General features: G+C 32.7%; 1 protein-coding gene across 1 annotated transcript in view; it reads left to right on the top strand.

Moving 5' to 3' along the window:
- Positions 1 to 17312, top strand: part of LOC127948339 (VPS10 domain-containing receptor SorCS1) — a 148701-nt gene that overhangs the window by 67934 nt on the left and 63455 nt on the right. The window contains exons 2-3 of the mRNA XM_052544761.1: positions 7160 to 7227; positions 16267 to 16366. Coding sequence (XP_052400721.1) covers positions 7160 to 7227; positions 16267 to 16366 — 168 coding nt within the window. The remainder of the gene's footprint in view (positions 1 to 7159; positions 7228 to 16266; positions 16367 to 17312) is intronic.

Raw genomic sequence — 17312 nt, 5'->3', positions numbered from 1 at the left:
CTAAAAGTGTGAACTCTTTCTGTGCAGTAGTAGATACTTTTTAGTGTGTAGAAGAGGAAGCAAACTTCATACTAACATGTAATTGAATTGTGATTGGTTACATCTACCATGTTTGTAGTTCTGTTGATTCATGTTATTGGGTTTTTGCCAATATAAACCATTTAAGATCTTCAATATAAGACTTTCCAGGGATTTCTGACATACTGTTTTAACATAATATGCTTTGGGACACACTTATTCATTTAGGATAAATAGTATGCCCACTGGGATGCAGGGTTTAGTATAGTTCACTTTTACTGCGATACATTTCCCCTATAAGCATATTCGTTACTTACTACAAAATAGTCAGAAGAACTCAGTCTGCAGGAAAGCAGGTTTGGCGAAACAGTGGTCGGGCGTTTCCAAGACTCATAAAAACCCCTTTGCTCATGTGCAAACAAGTGTGCGCTGCGCACAGCCGCAGATGATTTTATTTTCTTCTCAAGTTGAGTCAGGGGTGTGCAATACAGCAATGATAATATGGTAGGTGCAATGTAATGATGTGCAATCTGACGTTAAATCACACAAAGAGTGCACGCACATTGATTTATTACTAAAAGTACTAAAACGAAATATTCCAAGCATTCTAAATTGTAGACGGCAAAAATGCTTATGTAGGCTTTTTATATTTATATAATTTCATGTAGGTCTAGTTTGTGTCTCGATTACATATGGTAACCGTCGTTTCCTGAAGGACGGAACAGAGACGTCACGTCGGTGACCAACGAATTGTGATATAGAGTCCCAATTTCGTCGGCCACCGACATGACGTCGAGAGCGACCGACTGAAAGAGAACGTCTCGGTTACATATGGTGGGTATTTCTTCAGGGCATTTTATAGTAGGCAAAAAAATCATTGACATGCCCAATTCGGACAGGATTAAAATCACAGAGGAGCTGTGGTAGTTATTACATTTCCCCGCTTCCCTGTGTAAAATTAATCCTGTCTGAATAGGGCTGTATATAATTGTTTCTTCATTAGTTAATAGGGTTTCTTCCCTCCAAACATTCCTCAGCTGTGGCCAAATGACGTGTCTGTTATAAATTAGGTGTATAGAGACAGTACCTTGAGTTTTATGGAGGAAAATAAACTAGAACAAATTCGACTTGGACAATTTAGTCCTGGCAATGCTAAGCTATGGGGCATGTCACTATTTGTTAAGATGGGGATTTTTATGGGGACAGCCTTATATGTTTTACGCCTCTCTCCCACATTTGAAATTGTTGCCGAATTGCTCTCGCTGTTCGAGGCTGGGATAATTTTGTTTGACAACACCTGTTCTAGTGCAATGTATTATTTTTCAGTGGGAATGATCTTCTCCCCTTTAATACAAGAGAATGGCCCAGTACCATCCATCCAAAACACTACCCACAAGCACTTTAACACTGGTTTCTGTTTGACTGCTTCCCAAAAACAGTCATGCTTTATACCAAATGCAATGTTTTATTTGAATATTAAAGGAATAGTTAATCCAAAATGAAATTAGGTGAAAATTTCCTGAAAATTGTGAATTTTATATATATATATATATATATATATATATATATATATATATATATATATATATGGATGGTAATGTATGTCCTTCCAACAAATGTAAACCTTTTAAAGTCACACTTCAGTGTTATTTCAACTAATTATGTGCCAGTGTTGTTTTCTCTGTAAATATTTCCATAATTCAGCGTACATAACTAGAATTTAAGAAAATACTTGATTTAAAAAGGTGTTCAGAACAGCACTGTAGTGAAGTGTCTAATAAGCCTGATCAAAATGCAGAGAGAATCAAGCCAAAGCCTTTGTAAATGAAGGAAACTTAATCAGAATAAAGGTCTCAACATGTAAACAGCTTAGACTCATTACTCACAGAAACATGCATCAGCAGTATTAAAGTCATTTTTTCAGATTTAATGGTTGTGAAAAAAAGAAAAGTAACCATTCTTTCTAATGTTTTAATTTCATCACAAAATTGTTTAAATTGTCTGATTTTACTGAATTGTGTGTCTTACATTATATATATATATATATATATATATATATATATATATATATATATATATATATATATATATATATATATATATATATATATATTTATATGTGTGTGTGTGTGTGTGTGTGTGTGTGTGTGTGTTTTATATTAAAATATGTTCTATTTCACATCATAAAAATATAAAAATATAATAATGCTTCCCAACTACATGACATATATCACTGAAAAAAATAAAGTAAAAAGGCAGCATTTAGAAGGCCCACACTTTTTAGTCAATCAGAAATGCTTCCTACCGGTCAATCATTGTGTGCGTTCAGAAATGCTGACATCTGATTGGCTAACAGTGTCTTTCAAGGGTGGTGTTATGGAAATGAGGCATATAACTGAAGTATGCAAAAAATAATTTTATGCAGCATTACTGACTTTTTGATGAATTACACACTGGCTCGTTACTAGACATATGCCTTTTTCTTCTTGAACTCTTTTAATTTTCAAATTAAGTGTTTGAGATTGTCCAAGCAAGATTTTTTTTTTTTTAAGGTTTCCAGCAGACTGAGGCAGTGTCTCTTGCAATGTTTTCCTGTGTATTGCACCATCCATTGTTCCCTTTTCCCCCCTTTTAACGACATGAATACTCCATGTTAACAAGAAAAAGCACACTTCATGATTCTATCACCAGCATACTTCACTGAAGAAACTGAGTTCTTTTGCACCACACATATCACTATGATTTATCTTGTTCCCATGCATCTAACCACAAAAAAAATAAAAATAATTGTACATTTAAACATTAATAGCATAATAATATGGACAAATATGGATTGTTATTATTATTGTAACTGCATTTTTTTAAAAAGGTTTTTAACCAACTCAAAATCTATTTAGTGTATGGCTGAAACTGAAACTGAAATTAAACTTTTGATTTAGCCATTAAATGCCATATTGTCTAGCTCCAGACATCGTTTCTGCCTGCCGAGCTGTTCGTGATGTTGAGCAGTGCTCTGGTGCTTTGCTCTCCGTTACTGAACTGTATGTAAATGTCAGGGCAGCTTCCAAATACTACAAGAGATCCCAGCAGTTCAGGTTGCTCCCCATATTGCTGAACAAATCCACCATAGCCTTAAATTTGTTGTCTGTTTTACATGAAGACCTGCATTATTCTTTGAGCTGAAGAGGGATTTCACCATTCCCTTTCTTTCCCAGAGTACTCTTCTGTTTGAATGGTTCTTCACGCTTTTATCTTTCAGCAGTTTCTATTTTTTTTATTTTTTTTTCACACGCAGGAGGCCTGTTTGAAATGGGCTGGAATCACTGTACCAGTTTTATTAACGCTGGATTCAGGCCTGCATGTTAGTAGACTAAAGACTTTGATGAGTTTAGCCTTGAGGAACACATTGAAAGTTTAATGATATGGTCATTTCTGGCTGCCCTTTGAAGCTGTATTACATAAAAATAGGTTTGCATTTGAAGAATTCACAAAACAATATATTATAGTTCATTGTTTTCATCCTAAAATGATTTGAGTGAATGTTTAAACTAATCATTTTTTTTTAACACCCAAATGATAACATTTTGACTCAAAAAGTGCTCTATATGACCGAGGGGCTTTCAGGTGGTTAATATATATATATATATATATATATATATATATATATATATATATATATATATATATATATATATATATATATATATATATATATATGTATATATATATCAGTGGTGGACAGTAACGGAGTATCTTTACTTCGTTACTGTACTTAAGTACATTTTTCAAGTATCTGTACTTTACTGGAGTAGTTTTATTTTGAGCAACTTTTACTTTTACTTCACTCCATTCCAAAGCATAAAATCGTACTTTTTACTTCACTACATTTCATAAAACATATCGTTACTCCCTATAATATCACGTGCTCCGACACGCAGAAGCGGTGTCTGATTCATCATGAACGAACTGAGTCTTTTCAAAATAAACTTTTAAATCGGATCGCGAATCACACCAAACGATTCGTTTACGAATTAGAATGATCCGATTGCAGCTGTTCTGGAGTCGACCACTCACTGATTCAAATGAACCTTAGTGAGAGTCTCCAGAAGTAAGAACCGGGAGATCTTGTGAGCGCGCGTGCATCTGATGTTGCTAAAAGTAAGTTATGTCGAAATTTTGGATTAATTATTGTAACTGAAAATCATATTTAGGTCAAAAATGTCAGATGTTTGGGAACTAAATCCGTTGTAAAGAGTGATTTATTTAAGCCCACTCAAATGCTCGAGTGCAGACGATGCAGACACATCATTTGTACGTAAACAAAAAAAACAAAAACAAAAAAAAAAAAACATAAAATAACACAGATTAAATACAATAACTCATGCACGTTCAAATTCATCGCTGCCGTAATGTTAACAGTTTTATTAAAATGTCCTATGTGACTTCTGTTTTTATATTGTTTATCGATAGTAACGTTATACATATGTATATTGTTTGGATTAACTAGAAGAGTACACAGACATGAATGTTCATCGTACTTAAAATAAGTAAATATTGTTAGCTGATGCTAACTGTCTGGCTAACAAGCTTGTTAGTGCTAAGTTGATGTAATTTTTATAATGTCCAAATATTTTTATTCAGCCACACAAACACACACACACACACACACACACACATATATAGATTACATCTGGTTAGAAAAGAAAGGATGTGATGTTCAGAACATGGTAACTACAGTAGTTATCAAAGTGGGAAGAGATGCACCCCGTTTGGCTAGGGGTGTTTTTAAACCACAGACAAGATTTGAGAAGGAAAAAATCATTATGAAATTTGTTTTATTATTTTTTTCCTTAAAATGTTCTTCCTAACTTCAGGCCTTATTATCATGTCATATATACAGTACAGACCAAAAGTTTGGACACACCTTCTCATTCAAAGAGTTTTCTTTATTTTCATGATTATGAAAATTGTAGATTCACACTGAAGGCATCAAAACTATGAATTAACACATGTGGAATTATATACATAACAAAAAAGTGTGAAACAACTGAAAATATGTCATATTGTAGGTTCTTCAAAGTAGCCAGCTTTTGCTTTGATTACTGCTTTGCACACTCTTGGCATTCTCTTGATGAGCTTCAAGAGGTAGTCACCTGAAATGGTCTTCCAACAGTCTTGAAGGAGTTCTCCGAGAGATGCTTAGCACTTGTTGGCCCTTTTACCTTCTGTCTGCAACCCGGGTCACCCCTAAACCATCTCGATTGGGTTCAGGTCCGGTGACTGTGGAGGCCAGGTCATCTGGCGCAGCACCCCATCACTCTCCTTCTTGGTCAAATAGCCCTCGATGCCTTCAGTGTGACTGTCATAGTCATGAAAATAAAGGAAACTCTTTGAATGAGAAGGTGTGTCCAAACTTTTGGTCTTTACTGTAACTGTGATGTTCTGTAAAACAACTAAATTTAAAATACTTTTTTCTTACTGGTGAAAATCAGATGGTCATCTCTGTTTTCTCTCAGGTACATCACAGTGTAAGCTTCACAGTGAACATCACTCTCATCAGCGTAGTCCATATCAACAACAAAAATATATCTTGACTCCATATAGTGGTTATTTTGGAAAAAATCCAAGGTATTTTGAGCAGTAGGATTATAAAAAAAATGTGCTAATATAAAATTAAATTAAGTAGCCTATATAAAATTGCAAACATCTATCTTGCAGTACTTTTTTACTTAAGTACATAAAAAATTGAGTACTTTTGTACTTTCACTTGAGTAAAATTGAAAAAGGAGTACTTTTACTTTTACTGGAGTAATATTTTACCATATGTATCTGTACTTTTACTCAAGTACTTGATTTGTGTACTTCGTCCACCACTGATATATATATATATATATATATATATATATATATATATATATATATATATATATATATATATAAAATAGAAGTGTTTTTTTTTTTTTTTTTTCACACACTTGTTACTATAACTTCTGAGAGACTCAATGAACTCTCCCCCCGTAATGATCAGTGCTTCTTCAAGAGGCTTTGAGTTCATATAGGTATGAATTCTTTCTTGGAGCATAAATAGATTGTAAGTTTATGAGTCTACTTTTTTTCCGCTCTAGGCATGAATTTCCTCTATTTCCCGTCTCTAATTTTCCTGGAGGAATTTGACTGACCTAGTTAGCACAGTCTCGTGCACCTTAAGAATTTTATAAAGGATATTTACAGCGCTGTAGATAGATTCAGCATGATATGATTAAGTAATGAAGAGATGAATTATTAGGGTGTCAAGGAGGAAGCCTGATGCATCATTTAATGGTGTTATATGCTGAGATGAAAAGAAGATGTGAGGATTTGTGCATTTTGAGGTTGTTTTAGGCTGATTTATTGAGCAGTTTATGGAATGGGTAATTTAATAATAGTTCTGATTCAGATTTTATGTGGACGTTTGTGCTAAGAGATGATTTGTTGATTTTTTTTTTATGCATGAAAAATTATTCCAAAAATAGTTTTTTTTTTTTTTTTTTTTTTTTGCTGCCAAGGAATCTGTCTAACACAACTATATGTGTGTATATGAAATGTTTTTGAGAAGCTGACATGATTGTGGCATGCAACACTTCATCTAACATGACTTTAAATAGCATTTTGCTATTTTAAAGTCATGTGTGCAGCTTTTATGATCTACAGTCATATTAACTATGAATGAAATTGTTACCAATTACATGATCTGAGATATGCTTAATTAATCTTATATATTAATCTAAGATAATTGAACTTGATAATGAGCTTTTCGTGTGGATGTATACAGTATACAGCATTCTGCCAGATAAATAATGGATTTAAGTTTTACTAAGTTGCATCGTTTTATCTGAAAGCATATACAGTAAATATGCTTTCAGAAGGTTAACAGGGTTTGCAATTTAATGTAAGAAGCCTTGTGCTCAATGTTGTGAAAGTACAACTAACTTATTAGAAAGAGAAATCAATGCAATCAAATATATTTCAATGAACTTTTCAGTTGCCAGTTATTAACTAATGCAAAATCATGGTAACAGGATTGACAATTTAAACCCTACCCACAAATCATAACTAAACAAGACAAAATAAAATGAATATATATGTTTTTCTTGTACTACAGGTGATTCTCATGCTGACCAAACTGTATGACTTCAATCTGGGCAGTGTCACAGAGAGCTCCTTATGGAGGTAAGAATACAGATTCATGCTGACATGTATTACTAGCATGTTATGTAATATACCTTTGTGACTGTTTGTTTTTGAAATTGTTAAAGCTTTTATTCAAGCAAGTAGATAAAATTTATACATTTTTATACATTGTGTAAATTATGTGATACCGTGTCCCGGTGGTAGCTCCAAAAACATCAGAGAGAAACAGATAAATACATTGTGCTTTAAAATTTCTCATATTCTCTCTGGAGTTGTGTTTGTTTAAGCAGCGTGACAGTACAAACACGTCCAGCGTTGTGACTTTTAAATCAACTCTGTATTAATAGTCTGATGAAGCTACATTAGCTGATTAATGGCGTGTCTGTCGCTGATTGTTTTTATTCCCTCTCCAGCGCACAGCTCATTGATCTGAGTGGACATAACGCATGTGTATTAGAGCTGCTTGAATGGAGCTAATATTGAACATTTTAAAGGGACAGTTAGCCAAAAAGTAAAAAATCTTCTTGCCATTTCAAACCTGTTTCTTCTGTGGCAGGCACCAAAAAAATAAAAAAAATAAAAATAAAATAAATAATAATAATAATAATAATAATAATAATAATAATAATAATATATATATTGAAGAATGTTGGCAATCAATGGTTTTGGATCCTACTGACTTCCATAGAAAGGACAAAAATACTATGGAAGACGGTGAGACTCTAAACTGTTAGGTTGCCAGCTTTCTTCTAAAAATCTTTTGTTTTATGAAAATGATGTCATCATTTATTCATCCTCGTGTCATTCATGTATGCATTTCTTTCTTCATTGGAACCCAAAATTTATATTTTAAATAATATTGGCAACTAGATGGTTCTCAGATCCCACTGGCTTCCATTGTAAGGACATACAATGCTATAGAAGTCAATGAGACCAAAAACAGTTATCAACATTCTTCAAAACATCTTATTTTGTAAAAACTCAATTGTCATTATCATGTATGATAACGAGTATTTTTGGGTGAGCTATTTCTTAACTTCCACTAATCTAAAGCTCTATTAGCATCAAACAAATGGTCAAATTGGCCTCAAATCACCAGATCTGGCAGCTTCTACCAGCAGCAGATTGGAGTGGAGATGCTTAGCAGACTGTGTGGCCCTTTAGCTTGGGAAGTGGGAGCTTCTATCGGAAATGCATTGGCCAAACATTCTGTAATATAGCAGAATAGGAAAAGATCCAGCTGAGCTCATAACAAAGAAAAAAAATCTGATTGGTTCAGCAATCTCTCACTCTCAGACAATGCTTTGCTGTTGACCCAGCATTTCAGTAATGAAGTTAGTGACCCTGCATAAAATATGCTGGTAACCAGAGGGTTATTCATTAAATGGCAGTATGAGGTGTAGTTACCTACCCAATCATTTAAGATGAACTGGAAATGATAATTAGATTTCTAGATTATGTCTGTCCTTTATGTGAGTCTGTGTGTGAGTGAGTGCTCTGCAGTGATGTGTGCCCTGTGTGTGTGTGTGTGTGTGTGTGCATGCTCTACAGTTCATCATGTAAAGGTTCACCTATATATTTCATTATGAAAAATGGGTTATTTATCCATGTAGGTCAAGACTGAAACACATCTGTGTCGAAACAACACTTTTACATTTGTCAAAATATATACAGTAAACTGTTTAAACTGTTTCTTTTTGAGAAATAATTGAATATTTATTCTGCAAAAAATACATCAAATTAATTGAAAAGTGAAAAATCCATACATACTGTTCTTTTGAGGAATCCTGAATAAAAGTATCACAGTTTTCACAATAATAACAGCAAAGTTAATATACTGTTATTGCTGTATTTTTTTTACTATATATTCTGGTTAATATAATATAATATAATATAATATAATATAATATAATATAATATAATATAATATAATATAAGTGTGCAATGGATACAAATGTGTAAATTTATGAAAAAAATGCATAATTTCTAGTGATTTTGAGACTGATATTCTGTGAATTGCATCTTTAAATATTCTGAATGATGTGCTTTCTGTCTTATACAGGTTATCATGTAAGTGCATAGTATCTGTGTATAGATACAGTACTGTATAGTAGTATATTGTAAGTGTAAAAGCTTCTCTAATCGATGGTAATTTAATAACCTAGGCCATATTAAAGGTCACGTGCATCCTATAGTGTCCCCTCATGATATCTGCATATTTCAAGACAATTATTTCCCCTTCACCCGAGTAGATAAATTCAGGAACGCTTTAATGAATGTAGTCAAATCCCTTCCATGGCAGATCATTAAATTTTCATGGGAAGTTATAAAGAACTAAGTCACTTCCTAGAATGTAGGTACTGTAATCTGTTTTTGGAATAGTAGTATGTATAGTGAATAGTGAAACACTGTAAACATATGGTCAGCAAAAAAAGTGCTATTTCTGAAACCATGTGTCTTTGTAAAATGATTAAATATTATTATAAAAAAGTACTAGCCTCTAGTACCCTTAAATACTTACAAGACCGAGAGAGAGAGAGAGAGAGAGAGAGAGAGAGCAAAAAACAAAAGTACTTGGTAAGTACTTAATTTATGACATTGTTGGCTTTGAACAAAGCTTCACTGTGATAGCTGCTCTTATTGAGGTGCTGGTTATTAAATGTAATTTTGAGTATGAAAGAAGGTTTGATTAATGCACATAGGCACAAATTATACAGCCTTGTGTCCTCATGCCTCATGTCTATGCTAGTGAAAAAAAAAGATTAGTTAATTTCTTCATTGCGAATTTCCTTCATTTGTTCAGAAAAATGCATTGTAAAAAGGGTTTTGTCAAATAATATAAAATGTGCTTTGTATGGTAACACCTACATCAACTGCTTTTATTCAAGTCAAGATACCGATTAATATTAATTAACTGATCACTTTTACAATGAAAGGCATTCAAAGAAAGTATAGGTTCAGCACAAGTTTAAGATCCGTTTACAGCATAATATTGATTACAATCAACCAATCAACCAACCAATCAATCAATCAATCAACCAACCAATCGATCAACCAATCGATCAAACAACCAATCGATCAACCAATAAATCAATCAACCAATCGATCAATCAATCAGTTAATTGATCAATCAACCAATGTTACACTGATTTAATTACAGGAGAGTGGAAGTGAACTGTGCCATTTTTTGCAAGGAATTATGTAAAGCAGAAATGGCAGTTGCAGTAATTATTTGGTTAAAACTCATGCATTATTTGAGATGTTAAGCTGTATGAATCACATTCAGTTGTTTAAGGGTTTTAGGCATTATGTGAAAAGCTATTCAGTGTTCTCCTGTTGTGAAATCATAATCATGTTTATTACAGCGATTACTCTAAGAATACTCTTTCTGTTGAGCATTGTAAACTGCCCTTTTGCAATAAATACTCATCTCCACTTGAAATATCCAACTGTTCTTAGCATTTTGATGTATAATGAGTTTGTTTGTCTTTGCTGAGCTGTTCATGCCTATTTAACCATGTTTGTACATATTTTTGTCACGACTGAAGGATTGTCCTTGCTCTTTTAATATAAAAGTTGTTTATACTATATAACATCCTCAATGTGAAGACCCAGGACACAATAATACATTTTTAAGTTACTTTACTAGTTACTTGAAAAAAAAAGTATTCTGATTAAGCAATTTGTGTTGCTTGTTATTCGCTACTCCCAACACCGTTCACCTCAACACAATGTCATGTTTGTATCAAGGACGCATTCACAATGTATTGTTTGGTGGAAAATAGTATGACCGGGGTGAGTAACATACATTTACACATCAACATCTTTTCAGTATTCAGCAACTTGATTCTCCCTAATGAATGACAGCTACACTGGTATTTTCCATTTGCAATTAAAGCTTGTGAAATAATGGATTCAATTAAATTATGTTGATGCAAGAAACATGGACTAACATTAGAAGTGAACTTAATATTTGAACAAATCCTCTTCAAAGCAGGATATTTGAAATTGCATGCTTTTAATGTATTAATGTAGCAATGAGAACTCTAAATGGTCCAAGGTCAAACGTCGACAGGGGAAAAACGCTGCTGGGCTGTAATACAGCTTTAGGCTAGAATTTTGAAAGAGAAGCGGGAAAAAAATATGTAGAAGCTTGTTATAAAAAGATGATGTTGTAAGTGTTTTTAAAGATGTAAGAATAGCACAGTTCTCTGGCATTATCAAACTGCAAGTCAAATGAGGTTTGTAAAACTTTAACATCCAAACATCATTTTTATTTTTACGGTTGGACGTTTGATTGCACACTTTTAAAGTGGTAGTAGATATTTTGATTCTCTGAAGTACGTGTGTTCGCGTCGTCTGTGTGCGAGTTGGCAAGACGTTGCTCTTCTAAAATAGATTTGAAATGGCAGTTCTACCCCGAAAAAACATGTTTAAAAAATGTCAGGTCTCAACCGAACACAAGTTTCACATTAGCACACAGATGAACGTATGAATATTTTATAAAACTCTCCACATTTTCACCGCAGCCTATTTTCAAATGCTGTCAATATTCAACATTTCATATAACAGGGAATGTAAACAACAGTTTGTTGGATATCTTTCCTTCTCTCTTTCTTTATGACACTGTGTTTATGTAGGTGTGCAGATACCGCTATTCTAAAACAAGCAAACGAAAAGTGCTTTTCATTTCAAAAACAGCTTTTAATTGGATCTTTCTGATCTGTAATGAGGCAACCGTCTCTTTCTGGGATTCTGAAGGTCGACACATTATTCTGGAACAAAATTCTTTTTTTGAACACTTAGTGTATGCCAACTGCTTTATTTTATTTTCAAATTCTTAGAATAGTCACAAAACTAATAACTACTTGGAATGTACCCTTTTAGTTTAACCGTGTTACTGTTTATCATCCTCAAGTGACCTCACGGTCATGGCCTGAGCTTGAGTTCTGGTCAGGACACATGGTTGTTGTTTCTGTGATGTGGCTAAACCAAGTTTTGGAATTGCAGCCAGGAATGGCATATACTTTACAATGGAAATTTCAGCTTTGCACAAGGTTTGAAATGTCCAGTATTTGTTAGTATTTATACAATTATATATATATATATATATATATATATATATATATATATATATATATATATATATATATATATATATATATATATAGGGGAGAGCAGGGGTTTTTTTTTTTCAGAAAGTTTTTTTTTTTTCAGAAAAACTTCATTTTAAAAGATAATATTGTGTACAGAGATATATTTCTGCTGTGGCCAGTAACTCAGAAGTGTGGTCTAACAATACCAGGTGGTATTTTGTAGAAATGTAGAAAGACTTCAGTATAATTTCACTTTGAACATAAGTTGAACATTGTTACTTTCGACCCCATCGGTTGGGACGAAAGTAACACACAGGTGGGTCAAAAGTAACACAACAATATAAGCTAGATTGTTTTCTGTTAGTCTTATTTTTCTTAAGTATACCTGATTGTGACCTTGTTAATAAATAACTGCAAACATATTTTGTCCTTTATCTTTACAAAAAAAAAAAAAAAATATTAAATTACATTTTCATATTTTCATTTAAAATGTAAGTTTGTTTCATCAGATGTCTTAAAACCTGACTGTATTTTTTATTGTAAATTTCAATGTATTTTTATATAATAATAAAAAAAATCTACATAATGCACAATATAAATTTTTTATCACATTAGCATAATAAAAAAACTCTAAACAGGACTATTTATGTTTCCATCCAGTTGTTTTTATGCATAAATTGAAAATGTGCATTAAAACATCTGGAAACACTGCAAATTCACAGGTGGAGGTGTAAAGGCTAAGATATGGCTAAAACCTAAATATAAATGTGACGTAGCAGCTGCCCAGAGAGTGATGTTCCTCTATGTCCAGAAACACCGTCTCAAAAACATCTGGATAAAACCAGACCTCTGTCTGTCTTTCTGACCCTCACTAAGACATATTCTTTTGGTATAATATGACATAAACATTTGTAAGAAATGATGCAAGACACAGCAATTCACAATATAGCTTGCACTGGAACAAAATAAATACTTTTTGTGACTGTAGCGGGACAAAAGTAACAAATTTGAAAATGCAAACTTTAGGATGTGTTAAAGCACGAAATAATATGTAGATTGGTCATTACTTTGACACATGAAACAAGAAAAACAACACGACTAATAAAAAATAAAAAAATTACCGCTTCAACAATTACTTTACTTTTTGCACTCAAAAACTGTTTTACGGACCTAACTTCCAGAAACGATGAGGAAATCACATGATATTTCTCAGCTCCGTCAAGGATTGCATGCTGAACATGCTGTCATAGCTGGAAATGCAAATGCTTTCGTCCCGTGTTACTTTCGCCCCGGTTCTCCCCTATATATAAAACTGAACTTTATTGCAATGTCATTAGATCACTTTGCATTGTCTAAATAAGATTTAAATAACTTATTAAAATTTCCAAGAGCATCCTGATAAACGTTTGTGAACCCATGTTTAACAAGTCATTTTGTTTTTCAGTCTGCAATGTATAGCGAACCGGCAGGACTTTTTTTGTCGTTGTGCTTTACATTAAAGCACTGAACTGAAAGGGCCTTGGGTATGTTGTAAATCGATGAGATAAAAGAGCTAAATGACTGTTTTTGCTCTGTTTACGATGCTGAGAACCTTAATTTCATCTCAGTGGACCTTCTCGGGCCTAGAAAATGACATATATTTAGTTAATAACCAACAAATGCTACATATAGCACCAGAGCAACACAGCTGTATCCTCTGAAATGGCTGTGTTTGTTTGTGTAGATGTCAGGGAAGTGTCTGTTGTTCCCCTAACAGTCAACAGAGGGCATCCTCTCTGGAATTCCCTGTTTATCCGAAAGCTTGTTCCCATAGTAACCACACACCTGTGTTGCATTTAGAGCTCATTAGTTAACCGTTAAATGCTCCCTTTGTTTCAGCGGTCATTTGTGAAGTCTTATTTGTAGGATTAATGGGATCCTGACCAGCTGTCTTTGTGTATTCTGTTTAATGATCCTGTTATTGAACATTGTTGTGTTGACCTAGTCTGTCTCTTGGATTTTATTCTCTTTTTTTTTTTTTTTTTTTTTTTTTTTTTTTCACCGATAGTGGCTTATTGATATTCTGACAAATAATAATAATAATAAAGTCGAAGAAAAAAAAAGAAGCCAGTGTTACTTTTGGCCTGTATTTTTTATTTGGAACTGGTATTGTATCATGGAGAAACTGCTGAGTTTCTAGAATACAGAACTCAGGATGTTGAATGTTGAAAATGAAAAGTCAGTTAGCAAAGTCTCATTAACATTCAAAATGACAGATTCCTGAGATAAAACTCTCTGTGTGTCTTTCCTCAGCTTTGACTGATGGTCTCTTTTCTTTAACTTCTGCCATACTGTAAGTTTAATTAAAAGCTGACATTTTGTGTGAATACTGATGGGCATGAGGATGATGGGCTGGCAGGGGGTCTACTTACAGAAATTGCATTTTAACTAAATCTAAATATTTGCTGATGTGAAAAAGTATTAAATTCTATATCAACAAGATTTGATAAGATATGAGTTAATGAAAGCTCATTACATAAAATGAAATGATAGATCCTAATTGCTTTATGTGGATAAAAAAAGGTTGAAACTGAATAAAACTTTGGATTAGATGTATTAAATTATTTAAATAAAGTGCTATATAATTTTTTTATACAAAATAAAAGTACAACTAATAATGAATTTCATAATACATTAATTTATTATTTTTCTTCATCCAACTGAGTCTCATTGCAGTTCATTATATATATATATATATATATATATATATATATATATATATATATATATATATATATATAATATTATTATTATTATTATTATTATTATTTTATTTTTTTATTTTTTTGGTGAATTGGTGGCTAAATATTTATTTGTACAATCTCATTTGTATTGTATTTTATATTGTATTTTCATTTTCTGAAAATCATATGTTTTCATACAATTCATATTGAGATCAGAAGTCAACAGTTATTTCTATCCTGAAAGAGAACATTTCCAAAAATGTCCTAGTTTCCAAGAATCTCAAATGTAACATATGGCCCATTATTGAAAATTTAACATAAAATGCAGACAATAGAACCAAAGATTATCAAATGTTTGTAGATTAAGATTAATGCAGATGTTGAATAATATGCTTTAAATTGCATGCTTATCACTCCTTAGCAATTCAGAATTCATGTTGTTGTCGTTTTAGAATTAGATTGTACTAAACTAGGCAACAACAACAAAAAAGTTTTAAACATACACTAGTCATTTCAATTTAACACAGATTAAATTGTTAAAAATCATTAAAACTAAATTAACCTAATTTAAATTCAGTCACATTAATTTTTTTACGAAACTCCTTATTAAAACACATTATAGTGTGATTGATTAAAATACACTTTAATAGATTGGCGTAATGAATTTTAATTATGCTAAATCGCAACTTCATTATTAGAAAAAAAAAATATTTACAAATATATTTAACTGTAACTTTAACTGACATTAAGAGAAGTACACTTACATTGAGAAGTACACTTTTTTGTTTTTCAAATATAGAATTGCAATGAATGTGCAATTATGTGGGTAAAAAAAAATACAAATTGCATTTAATATAGATTTATTAAAATATAATACATTTGAAATCAATCACACATTATGTGCATTTAGGTTTTCCAAAACATTAAACTCACAGTGTATTTTGCATAATAAATACACTTTATAAAAGTATGTATTCCTATGAATGCACCACCTCGTAAAACATCTATGATCCTGAGATTAGGTCGATTCATCCATCTCTTTTTATGAAGCAATGTACAGGGTCATGGCCGCTGCATAACTAGAAAAACAATCGTTGCAACCTTTCTTAAACCTGTAATTACCTTCCTTAAATCGAATTAGACACTTAAGAAGTGTTTCGCTGCCATGAATAAGCTACAGTTCCATATTTTAATTCTGATGCTTTAATTACAACGGCTGATTCCCCGGGTTCTCATCAAAGCCTCTGATTGCATTTCAGGTCAACAGATTACGGAACCACTTACGAGAAACTCAATGAAAAGGTGGGAGTAAAGACCATCCTCAGCTATCTGTACGTCAGCCCTAACAACAAGCGCAAGGTAAGATTAATGGCGTCAGTTTCTTTTGCTACAGCTTTGCATTGTTAGTCTTCATGATGTCTCTTTTACGAAAGTGTCAAAGCATTTTTCAAGGTGATTATGCTTATGTGTGTGCGGACCTCGAACCCCTCGATCATTTATGACCGCTGGCCGTGTTGGAAGGATTTCTCAGGTCTTCTTCTTGGCTCAGTGTACTGTTGGCTAATTTATCCTCTGGTAGTATTTACTAACCTCTCCCGCTTTTTATGAGATCAATGCATTTTAAAGATTCACTGACTACGCCACGTAGTTTTCACTTGAAGATATAGTAGCATTCAAAGCAAAACGCATTCGTATATCATTAATATTGATAAGGCTGTATTTTTTCAGTTTTTACTTTGAGGGCTAATGAATTATGAACAGGATGAAAAGAGATTCATAAATTGCTAGTGTTTTAATCAAAGGCATGACAAGAAGGCTTGTATTTATGGCTTGAGGCTTGGGAGTTTGATTTGACAGTGTAAGCTATCTTTCTCTTTCCTCCTTCTTTAAACCTCTTTTCTTTCCCTTTAATATTTTCTTTATCAAGAGAAATTGTTTACTAGTTAATTGTGGCTATTAGTCAATTAATTATGGGTAGTAACGAAGATGGAACCTCCAGTAGTTAACATTAGCATTGCTAAGCTACATGCTAGTCATTCATTTCTGTAAAAGTGTGTGAATTTTATGGAAACTTGAGTATTTATAATTGCATCTGGTCATTTGAATCAGTGAATCATTTTTATGGAATTTAGTTCATTCAGATGAAGCATCTGAACGAATCAATTCACTAGAATGAATCTAGATTTCCCAAAGCTACATATTAGATGCACAATGTCGTGAGGATGTTGTGTTTTGTCAAACTTTTGGTAACGTAATATGAGGCATTATCTAATTAAATATGCACAAATCTTATATTTTCAGAACA

The sequence above is a fragment of the Carassius gibelio genome, chromosome B1, assembly GCF_023724105.1.
Source record: "Carassius gibelio isolate Cgi1373 ecotype wild population from Czech Republic chromosome B1, carGib1.2-hapl.c, whole genome shotgun sequence".
Lineage (NCBI taxonomy): Eukaryota > Metazoa > Chordata > Actinopteri > Cypriniformes > Cyprinidae > Carassius > Carassius gibelio.
The sequence above is the reverse complement of the archived record's forward strand: the minus strand, read 5'-3'. Positions and strand labels throughout refer to the sequence as shown.